The 15,331-nt window shown below is 45.9% G+C and overlaps 6 protein-coding genes across 6 annotated transcripts; 5 read left to right on the forward strand and 1 right to left on the reverse strand.

Annotated features, from left to right (window-relative positions):
- The first annotated feature begins 496 nt into the window (after positions 1 to 496).
- Positions 497 to 2,476, forward strand: F4813DRAFT_372779 (heterokaryon incompatibility protein-domain-containing protein). The gene has a single exon (XM_049244735.1). The coding sequence runs from the start codon at positions 589 to 591 to the stop codon at positions 2,437 to 2,439; it is 1,851 nt and encodes a 616-aa protein (XP_049095971.1). The 5' UTR covers positions 497 to 588; the 3' UTR covers positions 2,440 to 2,476.
- Positions 2,477 to 5,312, reverse strand: F4813DRAFT_372781 (MFS general substrate transporter). Its single transcript, XM_049244736.1, has 10 exons — positions 5,060 to 5,312; positions 4,607 to 4,988; positions 4,416 to 4,549; positions 4,088 to 4,337; positions 3,857 to 4,032; positions 3,602 to 3,801; positions 3,179 to 3,536; positions 3,055 to 3,120; positions 2,948 to 3,001; positions 2,477 to 2,888 (listed from the first exon to the last, which is right to left on the reverse strand). The coding sequence occupies exons 2-10, from the start codon at positions 4,778 to 4,780 to the stop codon at positions 2,573 to 2,575; spliced, it is 1,728 nt and encodes a 575-aa protein (XP_049095972.1). The 5' UTR covers positions 4,781 to 4,988; positions 5,060 to 5,312; the 3' UTR covers positions 2,477 to 2,572.
- Positions 5,313 to 6,022: 710 nt separating this feature from the next.
- On the forward strand, positions 6,023 to 7,972 carry F4813DRAFT_393159 (tryptophan synthase beta subunit-like PLP-dependent enzyme; the record flags this gene model as incomplete). Its single annotated transcript, XM_049247379.1, has 7 exons — positions 6,023 to 6,218; positions 6,272 to 6,464; positions 6,517 to 6,640; positions 6,699 to 6,789; positions 6,846 to 6,906; positions 6,962 to 7,322; positions 7,373 to 7,972. 7 exons carry the CDS (start codon positions 6,023 to 6,025, stop codon positions 7,970 to 7,972), a joined length of 1,626 nt encoding a protein of 541 aa, XP_049095973.1.
- Positions 7,973 to 8,419: 447 nt separating this feature from the next.
- Positions 8,420 to 9,932, forward strand: F4813DRAFT_382940 (putative monooxygenase; the record flags this gene model as incomplete). Its single annotated transcript, XM_049245873.1, has 3 exons — positions 8,420 to 8,694; positions 8,787 to 9,836; positions 9,872 to 9,932. The coding sequence occupies 3 exons, from the start codon at positions 8,420 to 8,422 to the stop codon at positions 9,930 to 9,932; spliced, it is 1,386 nt and encodes a 461-aa protein (XP_049095974.1).
- Positions 9,933 to 12,277: 2,345 nt separating this feature from the next.
- On the forward strand, positions 12,278 to 13,660 carry F4813DRAFT_372790 (uncharacterized protein). The gene is made up of 3 exons (XM_049244737.1): positions 12,278 to 13,063; positions 13,126 to 13,503; positions 13,554 to 13,660. Exons 1-2 carry the CDS (start codon positions 12,451 to 12,453, stop codon positions 13,278 to 13,280), a joined length of 768 nt encoding a protein of 255 aa, XP_049095975.1. The 5' UTR covers positions 12,278 to 12,450; the 3' UTR covers positions 13,281 to 13,503; positions 13,554 to 13,660.
- A 342-nt stretch (positions 13,661 to 14,002) lies between these two features.
- Positions 14,003 to 15,202, forward strand: F4813DRAFT_382942 (putative methyltransferase-domain-containing protein; the record flags this gene model as incomplete). The annotated part of the gene is made up of 1 exon (XM_049245874.1): positions 14,003 to 15,202. One exon carries the CDS (start codon positions 14,003 to 14,005, stop codon positions 15,200 to 15,202), a length of 1,200 nt encoding a protein of 399 aa, XP_049095976.1.
- Between the last annotated feature and the right edge of the window lie 129 nt (positions 15,203 to 15,331).

The raw sequence follows: 15,331 nt of genomic DNA on the forward strand, positions 1-15,331 counted from the left end.
CAGGCAAGTAGGTCGATTTAGGGTTTCGCTGACAGGTATTTGAGTAAATACTTTAGGACGTATATACCTCTTCTACCCCCAATGCTTTAGTATGTACAGACTGAATAAAGCTCCTGATTCCGGTTACTAACTACCTTAGGTACCTAAGGTAATGTTAGTTCTATAAAGTTAGTGCGAGAGTTAATAATAAGCATTGTAGGTAAAGAAGAGTTATTTCTTCCTCTTTGAAGAAATAGTCCTCTCGCCTATATTCACCTTTGATGATTCATACCTTGTAGAATATTAGATAGGCACCTACGTATACCCTTGTAGACCCGAATAACAGGTACCTAACCTATAAATGCTAAGTAAGGTACCTAGATACCTAAGTATCTAATCCCGTGGACGGTAAAAGCCGAGCTTATGCCGCGAAAAAGAGGCTGTGAAGTCTCTTCTTATTTGATGTTGCGAGTAAGAGTGAGGGGTTGGTAGAAGCATGTAACCCTCTGAGCAATAGGCATTCTTGTAGGCTGTCAGGTTAGGCTGTGCACAGAGTTTAAAAGATTCGAACTACGACCCTGTCACAACAACTACAGTGTTGCAAATTACATGTCCTCAAAATCTTTTCTCTTTACTGCGGATAAGACAATGGAAAAATCAACAAACACCAATACTTATGAACCACTCCCTATAGACGGCTCTCAAATCCGCCTAGTAACAATATACCAAGGAGAGGAAGGCGGAAATGTTGAATGCACTGTCGAGAATTTCCCCTTTATTGAAAATATAGACAGTCATGAATACGAAGCTCTCTCATATGTATGGGGCGACGCTACCAGCACAGCTTTTATCACCCTTAATAAGAAACCATTCCAGGTCACAAGAAACCTTGAGGCTGCCCTGCGTGCATTACGACTTCGAGACAGAACGAGGCTTATTTGGGTGGATGCGTTATGTATCGACCAAGCTAATGTTCAAGAGCGAAACCAAGAGGTCGGTCGAATGGGTAAAATCTATAGCCAAGCCGGACATGTCATTGTGTGGTTAGGTCCAGATACTTTTATTCGAGGCGAATGCGTCTCTGACAAGACAATCGACCTACTGAACTTATTGGCTGATACAAATTCCCAAGATCCCGAAGCCGCAGCCACGATAATGGTGAAAATGAGCAATTCACTATACGGAATAGAATTACTGCATAAGTTTTTCTTCCAACCATGGTTCAACCGTGTCTGGATGCTTCAAGAAATTATTCTGGCAAAGTCTGCGACGGTGGTTTACGGAGACCGGTTGATAGATTGGGATCGAGTTCTGGGAGCCGTAGATGCTCTGCGTAGGCTTCAACTTGGCCAGAACACTCATATTTGGCGGTTGAGCGGCGCATCGAGAGCGGATAACATGCAGAGATGTTGGATACGGGTTCGCACTGCTAGGCCTCAAGACAGACATCGCCAGCCAATCCACCTCGAACTAGCTGATTTACTCTGGCAGACTCGCTTCTTCGAGAAGACTGAGCCCAGGGACAGGTTGTATGGAATCCTTGGGCTGTTGAAAGGCGATGCGCAAAACGAAAAATTGCTCGAAGTCGACTATACAAAACCAGTTGCGGATATGTTTAGGGACTTGAGCATTTTCCTATTTAAGGGTGGTTTGCTGTCCCATGCTCTCTGTTCTGTGGTAGGTCCTATGGAGGGTTTACCATCGTGGGCATCGACATGGACCTCCGCATTAGAGGGTGATACAGCTTCGAAGCTTTCGACCGGCATTATGACCTACATGCAAGTCCACGAGCTAAAGGGGATACAACCACCTCCAAACCCACCTCATTTCTCGGTTGATTTACGTCGAGTCACGATCAAAGGATACGTCTTTACACCAAGTATCCAGCACACAGGCAAAAGCTTCAAACCAGGTACATCTCAAATCGCAACTCTCAATGACTCAATAAGAGTCTGTCGCACACGACTTATTGAATGGGAAGACGAGATGGAACGCCAAGATTGTGCACGCAAAAAATTCACAACGAAAACTGATCGGCGTAAGGCCTGGAAGTGCGCACTCTTTCATGAGCTACCGGGGGATAAGACCGAGATGAGCGAAAACTACGACCTGCTAACTAATCGTAACAGAAGAGTACCATTGATGAAAGATGGCCCTTTAATAGTACGCGCAATTGTAGACTTTAACTCAAAGTTGGGAATTCATTGTAACTTCCGCAAGCCTTTCATTACAGCATCGGGTTTAATGGGAAGTACGGGGGCAAACCGAGATGTCCACATTGGAGATAAATTGTGCGTATTAGTAGGTTCTGCAGTACCTTACATACTACGACCTGTTGGTCAGTCCAGAGAGTTATATCGGTTTGTCTCTTGCTGTTGGGTACCAGAGCTTATTGATCTAGACATGATCGAAGGACAAAGGAAAGGACTTTGGCAACTTCAAGATATCACTCTAATTTGATTAAATAGAAGCTAAAGTCTTATGAGCCGAACGGCAAACTTGTAAATATTAGATTTTATATTGTCTTATAGCTTTAAGCCGCCTTATTATAGTAAATCTAGGATTAATAATTGTGATGGTCATCACGATATCATTAAGGGGTTGGGGTGCTCTGCTTTGCCGTTTGCTGTCTTCGGCCCTCTTCTTTCAGTTTTTCATCATCAGGACGGCTTAGTTCAACTTGTGGCATCATAAACCAAGCAATGACGAATGCAAAAGCAGCCAGAGATGCTCCTACAAGGAATATCACCCTAAACCCATGGCGGTACGCAGGAATGAGGACTGAGCGGATCCTTAACGCCTCATCAAGAGGCAAAGACGACAAGTAAGATTGCGGGCCGTTGAGGAGATCCTTGAAGTCGGCACCGTCAATATCTAGCGATGAAATGGAACTTGCTAGAATGTTATTCCTATAGAACCGGGTCAGTCAAAAAAGAGCTAATTATGAACCTTGGGAATAATTGCTTACAGTAGGGTGCCACAGATAGCAAGACCCAATGTTCCTCCAAGGTTTCGTACGAAGCTGGAAGATGTTGGTTAGAAAAGGTTCTAGTTAATAACAATAGGGATTCTCACTTTCTAAAAGACGTAACAACGGCCATGTCTCGCCTCTCAACTCCAGCTTGACAGGCTATTAGAGCTCTGTATATCAGGCGTTAGTTTCAATGATTTCATGCGAATAAGGGTACCCAGAACTCACGGCTGAAGTGTATTGCCAACCCCTACTCCAATGATGATAGAATACCCTATCTGTTTCCCGAGCCCTGAGTTTTCGTCTAGTGTTGACATCAGCCCGAGACCAATAGCCCAGCAAACCCACCCAAACAAGATACATTCGCGATACCTGCCAACCCAGTGAACCACTAGACCCGATAGCGTGCTACTAAGCGTCTGTATGAGCGTAATTGGAAGCAGCATAGCGCCAGCCTTGGTGGCAGAGTACCCATAGGCGAGCTGATAGAACGTAGGGACGTAGTAGACTTGAACGACGAAGTTCCAGCCGTTGATAGCCATAGTGAGGCACGCGCCATTAACGATCTTAGACTTGAATATATGTACTAAGTCAACTGTTAGATACATGCAACATGCAGATGCGAATAGTCACTGGATGGGATGAGCTTACAGGGTACTAAAGGATATCGTGGCCCGCGCCATTGCCACAGAATAAAGGCTACACAGAGTACGAACCCGAGAATCAAGGTGGTGATTACAGCAGCGGAACCCCATGGGTATTCAGAACCACCCCATGTCAATCCCAGCATCAGGACGGTAACACCAGCTAGAGTAAGGATGATACCGAGAAAGTCGACAGCTTTCAATTTTCTAGAGATATTGTTTAGCACATGACGATACTAAGAAGAGTATGGCCTTCTCTTACAATTTCCAGTTCCCCTCCACTTTCTTTAGCGGCATAATGAATACAACGCAGCAAGTGGTCAACAGGGTGAGAGGCAAATTCAAACGAAATATCCACCGCCAAGAGTCTTCCGAGATAGAGGAGAGGGCCCCGCCAACGACGGGACCGATTCCATTAGCAATAGCAACAACTGCTCCCTAAGAAAACAGTCAGGTATAGAGACCAAGGACGAGGGGTGCTAAATCTACCCACCAGGATCCCTTGGTATTTCCCCCTTTCCCTTAAAGGCACTACGTCGCTAACAATGGTCTGAGCTATGGTCATCAGTCCACCTCCGCCGATGCCGGTGAAGCAACGGAAAATGATCAGCTGAGTTACAGTCTGGGAAAGAGATGACGCCAAGGAGCCAACGAAGAAGATAGCTAAGCCGATGAGTAGGATCACTTTGCGAGACCAGATGTCTGAAAGCCGCCCATATAAAAGCTGTCCTACAGTTGATGTTCTGGTAGAGTGTTTAGCCTCATAATCAACGTCGATAATTTCATACCGATATAATCCATATTGTACAGCAAGTACTTACATGAAATATCCACTAGCAATCCACGACGCTTGGTCGGTTGACTTCAGCGCGTCAGCGATGATATATAAGCTTGCAGCTAACGTGGTTTGGTCCATAAGAGCTAATAGGTCGACACTGGCACATGCGAGGAATATCTTGAACCAGTTAGCACCTAAATATCATGGAGGTGTCTCTGCTTTGGCGATATTTACCGTGATGATGGTCCTTCTAGGGACATAATTGGTCTGCTCGTTGAAGACATGGCCTGCTTTGGCACCGCTTTCTGAGCCACCCTTGGACTCTGTGAATACTGTAGTTTCTCCCCCAATGGTGACATTAGCAACATCGTCGGGTTGGGATCGGTCTCCCATTGCAACCTTCTGCATCACTAGTTGCAAGTGCGTGGGATATTTGCTTTAAAGTGCAACTCGATCGAGGATTTATTTTGTCATGGAATCACGTAGTGAGCGGGCGACGAAGATATACCTTGATGGCGGCTAAGAGATCTACAAGGTAAAAAAATCCACCAGAAGGACGAAAAAGGTCTTCATCAAGCGATCTACTTCGAAGCAAACCCGATATGCCAGTATACACCTGCCGGTATTTAAAGTAATAAGAGTCTAGGCCGTCAAAAATGCGTGTTGGGTATAACGTTACTCAGTTACCAGCAATATAGAAAGATTGGTAGAGTATAAGTCCCCGGATTTCCACTCTAAGATCAAAAGGCGGTGGAACGAGAGAGCTAAGATGTCTGAAAGTAGGCCAGCCAGGTTAGCGAAAGAAGGAATAATAATAATTATTATTATTAAAAAATGGAAAGATCCTACAGAGACTACGTTTTGAGTTATTCAAAGCGCGCAGGCTTACAAATTCGGACTGTAAAAATTAAAACACATCACGCAAAGCTTCACGTATAAGTTTACCTTAGGTATTGTACATTTAGCCCAGGTTATGGGATATATGATTCTTCCCTGATACTACCTAAACTAAGGTTTAACCTATCACCGTGCCATGCACACACAGACATGACCAGGGTCAGGCTCGACGGTCTGATTGGTTGGAAACGACCTCAAAGTGCCTCGTACAAGGATCGACGCTATATTGCAACCTATGTAACGACTATCCAGGAATGAGGACACTAAGTATGGGGTTCTCGAAGTTTACTTGCTCGTGTGTGCCGAAGAAGATTGGATGTTAATCATTTATGAAACCTCTTCGCGTCAATGTCAGCGACGTTCGCGACATGCCGATCCGCCATGAGCCAAGAAACCTGTTAAAGAGACCTTGTTGACGACCGAGGGAGGAAATAGTCTAGACTGCCGCGTCCGCGTCATGCACCAGGGGAGAATATCTGCTCAAGCAAGATCCCTTTAGGCCTCCAGGTACCTATTAATCTGGATACAGGTTGTGACGCCCCTAGAGATGTGGATGCGACTATGTGATATCAAAACTGACCCTAAATCGTCAGTTCGGCATATCTAAACCCCCCGTAATAAAAGCCCAGGTAACGAGCGTACTTACCTAGGTATATATATATATATATATCCTGCTCCTCGTATTAGTTGCACCTCTAGGCTTTTCAGTGTGGCCCATGAACCTTCATAGGAAAGGAACAAAGACAATCGACCATGTCGAACAACAACAACTTCCTCAACGTCTACAAGGGCGCGAACTCGGTCCAGGATTATTTCGACCCGGATTCAGCTCCTCCTCTGCCTCTCGTGGAGATCCCAGACCAACTTAACCCCTATCGACGTGATGGCGTGAGGATATACGCCAAAATGATGACGATGCATCCAGCCAACAATGTAAAGGCCATGCCGGGTGAGCCATCGGTATAATATCACGTACATGTTTCAATATTAACGTTGTGTTAGCATTAAACCTTCTAGAGAAGAGCGTAGTGCCGGGGAAGACCAAGACCATCATCGAATACAGCTCGGGCTCGACTGTAATATCGATGTCCCTCGTCTCCAGAGTTTTCCACGGCGTTCCTGATGTTCGTGCTTTTTTGAGCAACAAGACTAGCGTAGCCAAGTTACGACTGATGCAGTTTTTCGGTCTTGATATGTAAGTTGACCCCTAGCTCTCCTAATATCCTCTTTGATTGACCTTGCACCAGTACTCTCTTTGGAGGCCCATCTCAACCAGAGCCCACCGATGAGCGTGGAGGGATCAGGGCAGCTGAGAGGATGGCCGAAGATAATGAGTCGATCATCAACCCAAATCAATATGAGAATGACGATGTAACCTAACCTACAGTATACTTCTCTATACCTATTAGCAAAGACTAACTGATGATAGAACTGGAAAGCACACGTTAGATGGACAGGACCCCAAATTCTCAGGCAACTTCCAGAGATAAATTTGATATGTGCTGGCATGGGTACTTCTGGTAAGTTATGCTGAAAACGCTACAATGGTCACCATTATCTAACTAATAGATTTTAGGTACTATGACGGGATTAGGGATGTACTTTAAGGAGTCGAAGTCCTCAGTCTTCCGTTTAGGGTTTGCACGCTTCTGATCTAATTCGTTTGGCGACAGGCCTACTGACGACTAGTAGAGTGTGCACCGCGCCCGGTGATAGGGTCCCAGGTCCTCGTTCGTTTGCTCTTCTTGCGCCAGTGGAGTTTCCTTGGAAATCAGCAGTGGATCATATCGAGGAAGTTGGCTCACACGACTCGTTCTCCTTGTCGCTAGACATGTGCCGCCAAGGCATCGTGTGTGGCCCTTCTTCAGGTTTCAATCTGCGGGGCTTATTCCAGTTCATTGGGAAGCAAAAGGCCGCAGGAACGCTATCGAAGTACGCAGGCGAGGATGGGGAAATCCATTGTGTGTTCCTTTGCTGTGATCTACCTTATCAATACATCAACGAGTACTTTGATAAGTTGGGTTCGGAGTATTTCCCTTCCATCAAGAACGAGGTACGGGTGAACACGACGAGAAACAATAGCAGCACTAACCCGAAGACCAGGCACTAACTAAAGTCGATCTTTACCGTTATGACGAGGCATGGGAGAAAGATGCCACAACCGTTCTTCCCCTGTTTTTGGAAACGAGGAGAGTAGCGACCAAAGAGGAGATGTTGTCCGGCATTCTACAAGAGGCAGCAAATCAAAATGGTCTGAGTGAAGCCATTGCTCTCAAAGATGATGCGGTTATTATTGATATCCGTCAGCCCGTAGCTTTCGGAGAGTTCAGCCTGCCCGGCTCCGTCAATTTACCATTTGTGGATTCATCGACCGCAAGTCCATTTTCAGATCCTGCCGTACTCGAAGCGCTGTGGTTGAAGATAGATGAGTATTTTCGAGCACCGTGTAGCGAGGTAGCTTCGCTATTACAGGGCAAGCGGATTCTGATCCTCTGTTACGACGGCGACAGTTCTCGCGTGGCGACTAGCGTGCTTCGCGCCAAGGGATACGAAGCGGATAGCGTCCGTGGAGGCCTTCAGGGGTTAGCTAAACTACAGTTAAGGGAGGCTAAAGGCCATTACATTGTTGCCAATAGGCAGCGACCCAAGCAAGGAATCGCAGTCACAGTGACGCGAGAGGTTGAACTCGTTATACCATCTTGACCGATAGCATCATCGGAATAAACTCAGCCGGACTTAGAAGGACTTGATATAATGATGGTGTTATGAAAATGTCCATGATAGGTAAATAATTCCTGATCTCATAACTGAGCTCCGGATTATCCGAATCATCTTAAGCGATTAGAATAAGCCACCACTACGTAGGTATATCTCAAAACTTATATATAAGGTATATATAAAGGGATAATAACTACCTAACCTACCTAAGGTATGTAATCCGCTAGGCTATTTGCTAAATCGGCCCTCACCATTTTCGTACGATATCCACTTGATCATCGCGTTCGACAGGGATCTTGTTACTTTCAACACCAGCTTTTGGAGAGGAGTCTACTCCTAGAACGTTTCGAATACGACCTGCGGGGATCATCTCCAATCGGCCGTAAGTCGTTTTGTTTATACCCGGAGTACGAATGATAGCCGGGTTCGAATATGGCTACCATAGAGAAACCGTTTCGGATCGTAATTGTTGGAGGGGGACTCGTGGGTCTCACTGCAGCACATATCTTATCCAAAACGGACATCGACTTCGTTATACTTGAACGACATGAGATTTTGACACCCGAGCTTGGTTCGCTCCTGAGCTTGTGGCCGCCGACACTTCGCATTTTCGACCAGTTAGACCTGCAAGATACATTAGAGCCCGTCCTCAACCCTGTCGACCATGGAGTTAGTATGTCTGCCGACGATGGATCCATATTACTATCGTGGAACGTCGGAGAGTTGATCGAACAAAAGTATGCCAATACAGAACCAAGGTAGTGAGTATGAAACTGAGCTTACAACTATTGTGATCTAGCCACGGGTACGGAATCAAGGTTGTTCATCGCCCGCTCTTTGTTGAAGCCTTATATCAAAGCCTACCTGACAGTGCGAAAGCACGAATCAGGGTCAAGAAGCACGTTGTCAAAGTGAACGTGTCAGATGATGGAGTGCTCGTCGAGTGTGCCGACGGCACCGTGGAAAGGGGCTCTATTGTGATAGGTGTAGATGGCGTTCACAGTAGGGTTCGCCAATGCATGCAGGCGATGGAGGAGGGCAGAGCAGCTCCTAGCATATCAGAAACACCCAAGAGTCCCTACGTCACCACGTACAAGATGGTCTTTGGAAGCATGCCTATCCCGCCGACATTGCCAAAGAATGTAAATCACGAATGCGCGTCAGGACGTGTGTCGACTCAGCTCCTCACTGGCAACTCTCTAGTATGGTTTGGCGTGTATGAAGCGCTTGATAAACCTACTTCAGAACGCATCAAATATACCGAAAAGGATAAGGAGGAGGTCATAAAGAGATGGGGACATCTGTATGCCGCTCCCGGTGTAAGAGTGCGCGATGTTTTCGGTCTACAGAATGGAAACTTTGGTATGATCAACCTGGAGGAGGGTCGTGTAGACAAATGGTATTGGAATCGCATCGTCCTCGTGAGTGATGCTATTCGGAAACTGGAGCCTCACGCCGGATTAGGGTATAATAGCGGTTTAGCCGATGTAGTTGTCCTCGTGAATAAGCTCCGACGCTTGCTCGAAACTACTCGGTCACCGGATACAAAAGCCTTAGAAGCGCTGTTCGCCAACTACCAGGAGGAGCGGGGAAAGGAGGAGCCAATAGTTCATGCCATGTCTATGCGTCGGGCTCGATCTTACGCATGGCTCAGCCCAATGGATAAAATCATGACCAAATACATCATCCCTTACACCAACTTCGGAATATACAGCACAAACCGCATATACGGACCAGTCGTCTCCAGAGCTCCTATCCTAGATTGGTTGGAGGAGAAGTCCAATACCAAAAACGTGCAAATACCTTACGTCCACCATCCTATTGACAAAGGGGGGAAATCAAAGAATGCGTTATCAAGGAATCATGGCTACTACAGTCTATCAGCCTGTATCGGAGCGGTCATCGCGGCTGCTCTTACTGCAGTGGGACTCCGGTATTACCATAGGATCTTAACAATGGTAGGGTTAAAGGCGACCTAGAAATGTGAAGATGGAGCACCTTTTTCTTTCTCGTGTCGTACCTAGTATATAGGGGGGAGACGGATGTAATAATTGCAGGTAATTCTAACCCGAGATACGTTCATAGAATGTAATTCATTTCATTAGATCATTAGATAATGGAAAATGGGCCTTGGAATAATGGAAGATATGATCTTGCGATCGGAAATTTGCCCAACTCTGACATGGCCAAATAGATGAAGCTGCGAACTTAGCCAACATTAAGTTCTCTCGAACCAACCGAGCGTGATTCAAGACCCCTTCTCAAATCATGTTCAAAGTATATGGGCATCGAAACGGTGCGGTCGTAACGATCGAAGTGAAAGTAAGGGCTCGAGCTTGCTGATCCAACGAACCTAGAACACGGTGTTATTAGTTCCTATTTTGGCACCGTGGCCACGACGGAAGTCGTTAAGTTGTTTTGACTGTACGCTCAAAATTATGAGCGCATTAAGCTGTGCATACAGATCACGACAGGATTGGGCCTGTGCTACTCCCGGAGTCTCCAGATGCGCATTGACCTTCTGTCGGAGCTCGTCGCATTAGTTCCACACGCTGTCTCTTTATTGTCCAAGTAGATGTGGTTAATGTCCGGATGTGAAATTGTCACTGATGACATCTTCGAATTCGACCTGTCAGTGCTTGACCTCGTAGAATTAGCTTTTTCTGGCTGTTTCTTCTTCATATTTGGCTTTGCTAACTTTGCTGATTGGTGTCGCTTCAACCATGTCCAAGTGTTGTGATAGACGAAACTACTCTGTCCACTTTTGGGCTCAGTCTGTCCGAAGAAAGTGTTCAGGATATTTGTACTGCGCCCTATAACTCGAGAAAATCCAGTCTTGTTCATGATATTGACTTCGAGTAACTTTCTAATCCAGCCGCGCACAACGTCGCAGCCGGGCATTGTCTCGTCTTCGAAGGCGTTGGAACCGACAATGCCGTCTGGGGTCACGGTTGAGTGCTGCGAATTAATCCTCGAATGACATGCCCGCCTCACGCTTCTTACTCAATAATTCATTGATTGACGTGATACCCTTCATATTCGCAAGCTTAACTTTCCCCGATGCAGTCCTCCGTCGCACAGCTGGAGCTTGTGTCCTGTTTTGTCTACCTCCAGCTTAACCCATCTCTTCCATTCCCATAGAACGAATGGATTCCTCGTATGAAGGACTTGACAGATCGTGTATCTACTCCTCAACTTCGCCCCTAGCCAACGTCTTCTGACCGATCACCCTCACACGGGCCTCATTGGCGCAATTACTGGCATCTTCGAGAACCCTTTCGTTTCTATTATTATAGCAGTTAACGTAGTAAAATCCTAGTTTGCCTTAACTCGTTCATTACGGATTATTATACAGTAGTACTTCTAGATTTGGGTGATATTTTGAGTTGTCTATTTCTTCGAGGTCTCTATTGTCGAAAGATTCACTTGTTTGTGGTGGAAAACACGTTATATTCTAGAAGAGGCGTTTGGATTAGTGAGCATTGTTGATCAACTTTCTGCTGTCCTTTCTAGCACAGCACTTAAGAATTGAGATAATCAAATATGTCTGACGGCAACCCAATATATTTCACGAGTTTAAACCCAGGAAGAATTTATAACAGTCTTTGCTCAAAAATATCTCGAAGAATTAAGGAAAGAAAAATAATGGTGGACTCTCAAGAGAAATAGAAAGCAGTCTAGGAACCCCAACTAAATTGTCTTAATGCTCATTTAAAGATAGTAAGTAATATAAAAAAGAATACGAATCTTCTTGCAATGCTATTTAAAAAGGTCATTAGATTTTTAGAAGCTAACTTAGACCACATATGTATTATTATTTAGGCTGTTCAAACGTCAAACATGAGTATCTTAGGTACTTAGGATAACCACTCCTTTCAGTTGAAGAGGTATGCTACTATTATGTGAACCGGTTATACCAAGACTATACGAGAAATACAACCACATAGATAGGTAATTATTCGGATCCATAAACGGATTAATCACCTTGAGTTATTTGAAATAGAGGTAAACTACCTAATCATGAATATGGATCTTTCCCGGCTACCGGGTATATAATATAACTTTGGCTATTCCCATACATGCTTCTCCCCTAGAAGAATATAAAACTATAGGCACTTCTTGGAAGATATTAAGTAATGGTGTTCGTTAAAATTAAGTTGGGTCTTAATCGAGGTGACGAAAGTGGCAACGACTTCTATTAGGTGCTATTGTATGGTTTCTAGACTTGATGGGCGGATGATGATCTTCCAGCTATATGGAATTGCCGAACCAACCCCACATAAAGTTCATATGGCTATTCTCTTCGAGTACGACAGTATCATCTTCTTTACCGGTTTTGACATCATGTAATAATTTATATTTAGGAGGAGCTACCCCGACTCATCCCAAATGTAAGAAATGCAGTCATCTCAAGTTTCCCCTTCGCTTTGATTTAGTACCAGTTCCCATAGGCAAGATTGAAGATGTTGAGACTCACCCTCACCGCTCTAGGGCTTCTTGCAGCTCAAGCCGTAGCACAATGCACCCGCGAAGACCTCATTGCTGCTACTGACAGTCTCCTTGCAGCACAGACTGCGGGAACACCCGACGCGGTAGCTCCTCTAGCCGACACAGTGGTCTACTTGGAAGCATTTAAGACGGCTGATATCAAGACTGGAATACTGTCTCACCCGCTCAATATTGACTTCAACCGCAGTCTCCACGACACCACCCAATGTGCAACATACACCGAGATCGTTGTCACAGACAAGGCGCACCCGTACGTCATAGGCACGCAACTGCGCTTCGCGGACGGAAAGATCGCCAATATCAGCTCTCTCGTTACTGATCAGGGAGACTGGCTTTTCAACGCCACCGGTACCCTCTACTGGGCATCCCAGGAGAAATGGGATCCAATCCCGGAGGACCAGCGCGACAGCCGCGAGGTGATCCAGGCCGCAGCCGATGCATACGCCGACCTCTTCAACGACAAGACTGTGCAAGTCCCTTGGGGACACCCTTGCGCACGTCTTGAGGGTGGCGCGTACACTGGTTCGGGATCCGCCGACGATAGATGCGATGTCGGTGTTCCCAATGGTAGGTCATATCTGTTTAGAATAAGGATGGGCTTTGATAGATCATTAACGCTCGATTTACAGGAGTCAACCTAAGCAACCGTCGTTATGTCATTGATGAGACTCTCGGTGCTGTCGATGTCTTCATCGATTTTGCGACTGTCCCGGACAGCCACGAGTTCCGAGTCGAGAAAGGCAAGCTTCGTTACGTCCATACCATAACTGTGATGGGTGGGTAAATAGTGAGAGAGAATTGTTATATTCCTGTAGAGAGCCTGATATCGCGAGTTGATTGAGAAGGAAACGATTGGGTACGGGTAGCTTAGGTCTGTATGGAAGTATAGGTAGTTAATAAAAAATAAAACACCATTGAACAGTCTTATTATTACACGAAGAGGTAGGGGCAATAGGTTATCTATCCTATTATAATGGGTACTTAACCGGTAGTTCAGTTTCTAATATATACCTAGGTAGGTTAGATAGGTACTTTTTTGATGCATTGAGGGGTATACATACCCACGAATATGATGGGATGCATCCATCATGGAGACTGACAATGTCCAGAACAAAACATTTAGAAATGTAACTATCGATTCGAATTTATAAAGAGGTCTTGAATTTATAAAAGGTATTATTAAAATATCGCTGGTATAAATCTAACTACGAGATCTTACTGAAGAAGCACATGGGAAACGGCGAGTCAGGGGTTTGTTGCATTCACCGCTATCGCCGAGACTTTTCACGATAGTATCAAAAATTATGTGGCAAGCGGGTCTTATTCGAGATCCACTCCGTTCTGCCCGTTCTAGGCCCCGACGTAATAATCCATCTCACTTTTTTTTCTCCCTAGTTTATAAAACCCTCACTAGTCGCTCATTATCCCATGTTCATGTTTTTCTCTTTTTTCATTCGTCAGGTCATCGACCCCGGAGACTGACCGCGAGTCTGACCGAGGACTCCAATGAGCCCAGCGGGTCATCTGCTGTCTCCTACGAGCAGCCTGCCGCCTTTACGTTCGTTGATTACACTCAATAAGGAACAAATATTCTCGGCTATAGATAACCTTTACGAGCTGTACTGCCCCGTCTCATTACCACGGGCAGTTAAGTCGCAACTCGAACATGGGAAGGCTCGTGATGATTTGCTGGTCCAACCGGCCGACTCTGGCTACGTCTCCGAGGATGATATAGATTCGGAATATGATCTTGACGAGTTACGTGCAGATGCCTTCGAGCGCAACTTCGCTATCCGCTGGTTGACGACTTTAATCGCCAACGCGGAAGAGCTGCCCCTGAGTGACGAAGACGAGCGCGAGCGCGAGCAGACGGTTGATAAAGCTTCCTTCATTCTTGCTTCATTCACCAAACTTGCAGACGAGGATGACGAAGATGATTCCGGAATTACACGAGATTTTTCTTTCGAATTATCGCTATTCTCCAATCAGGGTTCTCCTAGGTTGAAGGAGTCTAGTGTCCGTGAAAAGGTCTCGATAGACGTGCGACTCAATGATGCGCCACAAACCACCACAGATCACACCGATGTTGGCCTACAGAGTTGGGGTGCATCCATTGTTTTCTCCGACCTGTTATGTTCGTCACCGGGCCGGCTTGAACTTAGTCGAGAAACCCTCGGCTCGTCTCCGCGTATCATCGAGCTTGGTGCCGGGACGGGACTAGTCAGTCTTGTTCTTGCTAAAGCGCTACCTCACTTCGGTGTATCTGATGCCACCTTGATAGCAACAGACTATCATCCGGCTGTTCTTGAGAATCTACAGTCTAATATTGAGCTTAACCGGGCAAGCGTAGAGACATGCTTCCTCGATTGGTCCGCCCCTATCTTGGAAGCACCGCTCGACTTGTTAGCGGACATGCTGGTAGCGACCGACGTGGTATACGCACCTGAGCACGCTATGTGGCTTCGAAACTGCGCGACCCGCCTGCTCGCACCTAAGGGTGTGTTCTGGCTACTCATGACCATACGCCCGAATGGCCGCTTCGAGGCTGTGATTGACTCCGTCGAAGCCGCCTTCAACGGATCATACTCCAAAACCTCGGACAACCGACATCTCGCAATTCTGAACATGGAGGGTGTTGAAAAGCGCCGTGGTGTTGGACGCGGAGATGAGAGCGGATACAAACTATTTAGGATTGGATGGACTTAGATGAATAACATAGGGTTAAAAGGGTGGTAGACTTATAGGCCTAGACGTATGATAGAGTTACAGTAGGTATAGAACATTTCAGGGCAGCATAGATATAAAGGGGTACTAGATACCCGAGCTTGTTTTAAT

Source organism: Daldinia decipiens (genome assembly GCF_022478715.1).
Source record: "Daldinia decipiens strain CBS 113046 unplaced genomic scaffold F4813scaffold_41, whole genome shotgun sequence".
NCBI lineage: Eukaryota > Fungi > Ascomycota > Sordariomycetes > Xylariales > Hypoxylaceae > Daldinia > Daldinia decipiens.

Coding starts and splice junctions, on each gene's coding strand:
- F4813DRAFT_372779 (XM_049244735.1), top strand. CDS start 589: ATGTCCTCAAAATCTTTTCTCTTTACTGCGGATAAGACAATGGAAAAA.
- F4813DRAFT_372790 (XM_049244737.1), top strand. CDS start 12,451: ATGTTGAGACTCACCCTCACCGCTCTAGGGCTTCTTGCAGCTCAAGCC. Junction 13,064..13,125: donor CGATGTCGGTGTTCCCAATG/GTAGGTCATATC, acceptor CTCGATTTACAG/GAGTCAACCTAAGCAACCGT.
- F4813DRAFT_372781 (XM_049244736.1), bottom strand. CDS start 4,780: ATGCAGAAGGTTGCAATGGGAGACCGATCCCAACCCGACGATGTTGCT. Junction 4,338..4,415: donor ATTGCTAGTGGATATTTCAT/GTAAGTACTTGC, acceptor ACACTCTACCAG/AACATCAACTGTAGGACAGC. Junction 3,537..3,601: donor ACGATATCCTTTAGTACCCT/GTAAGCTCATCC, acceptor CAGTTGACTTAG/TACATATATTCAAGTCTAAG.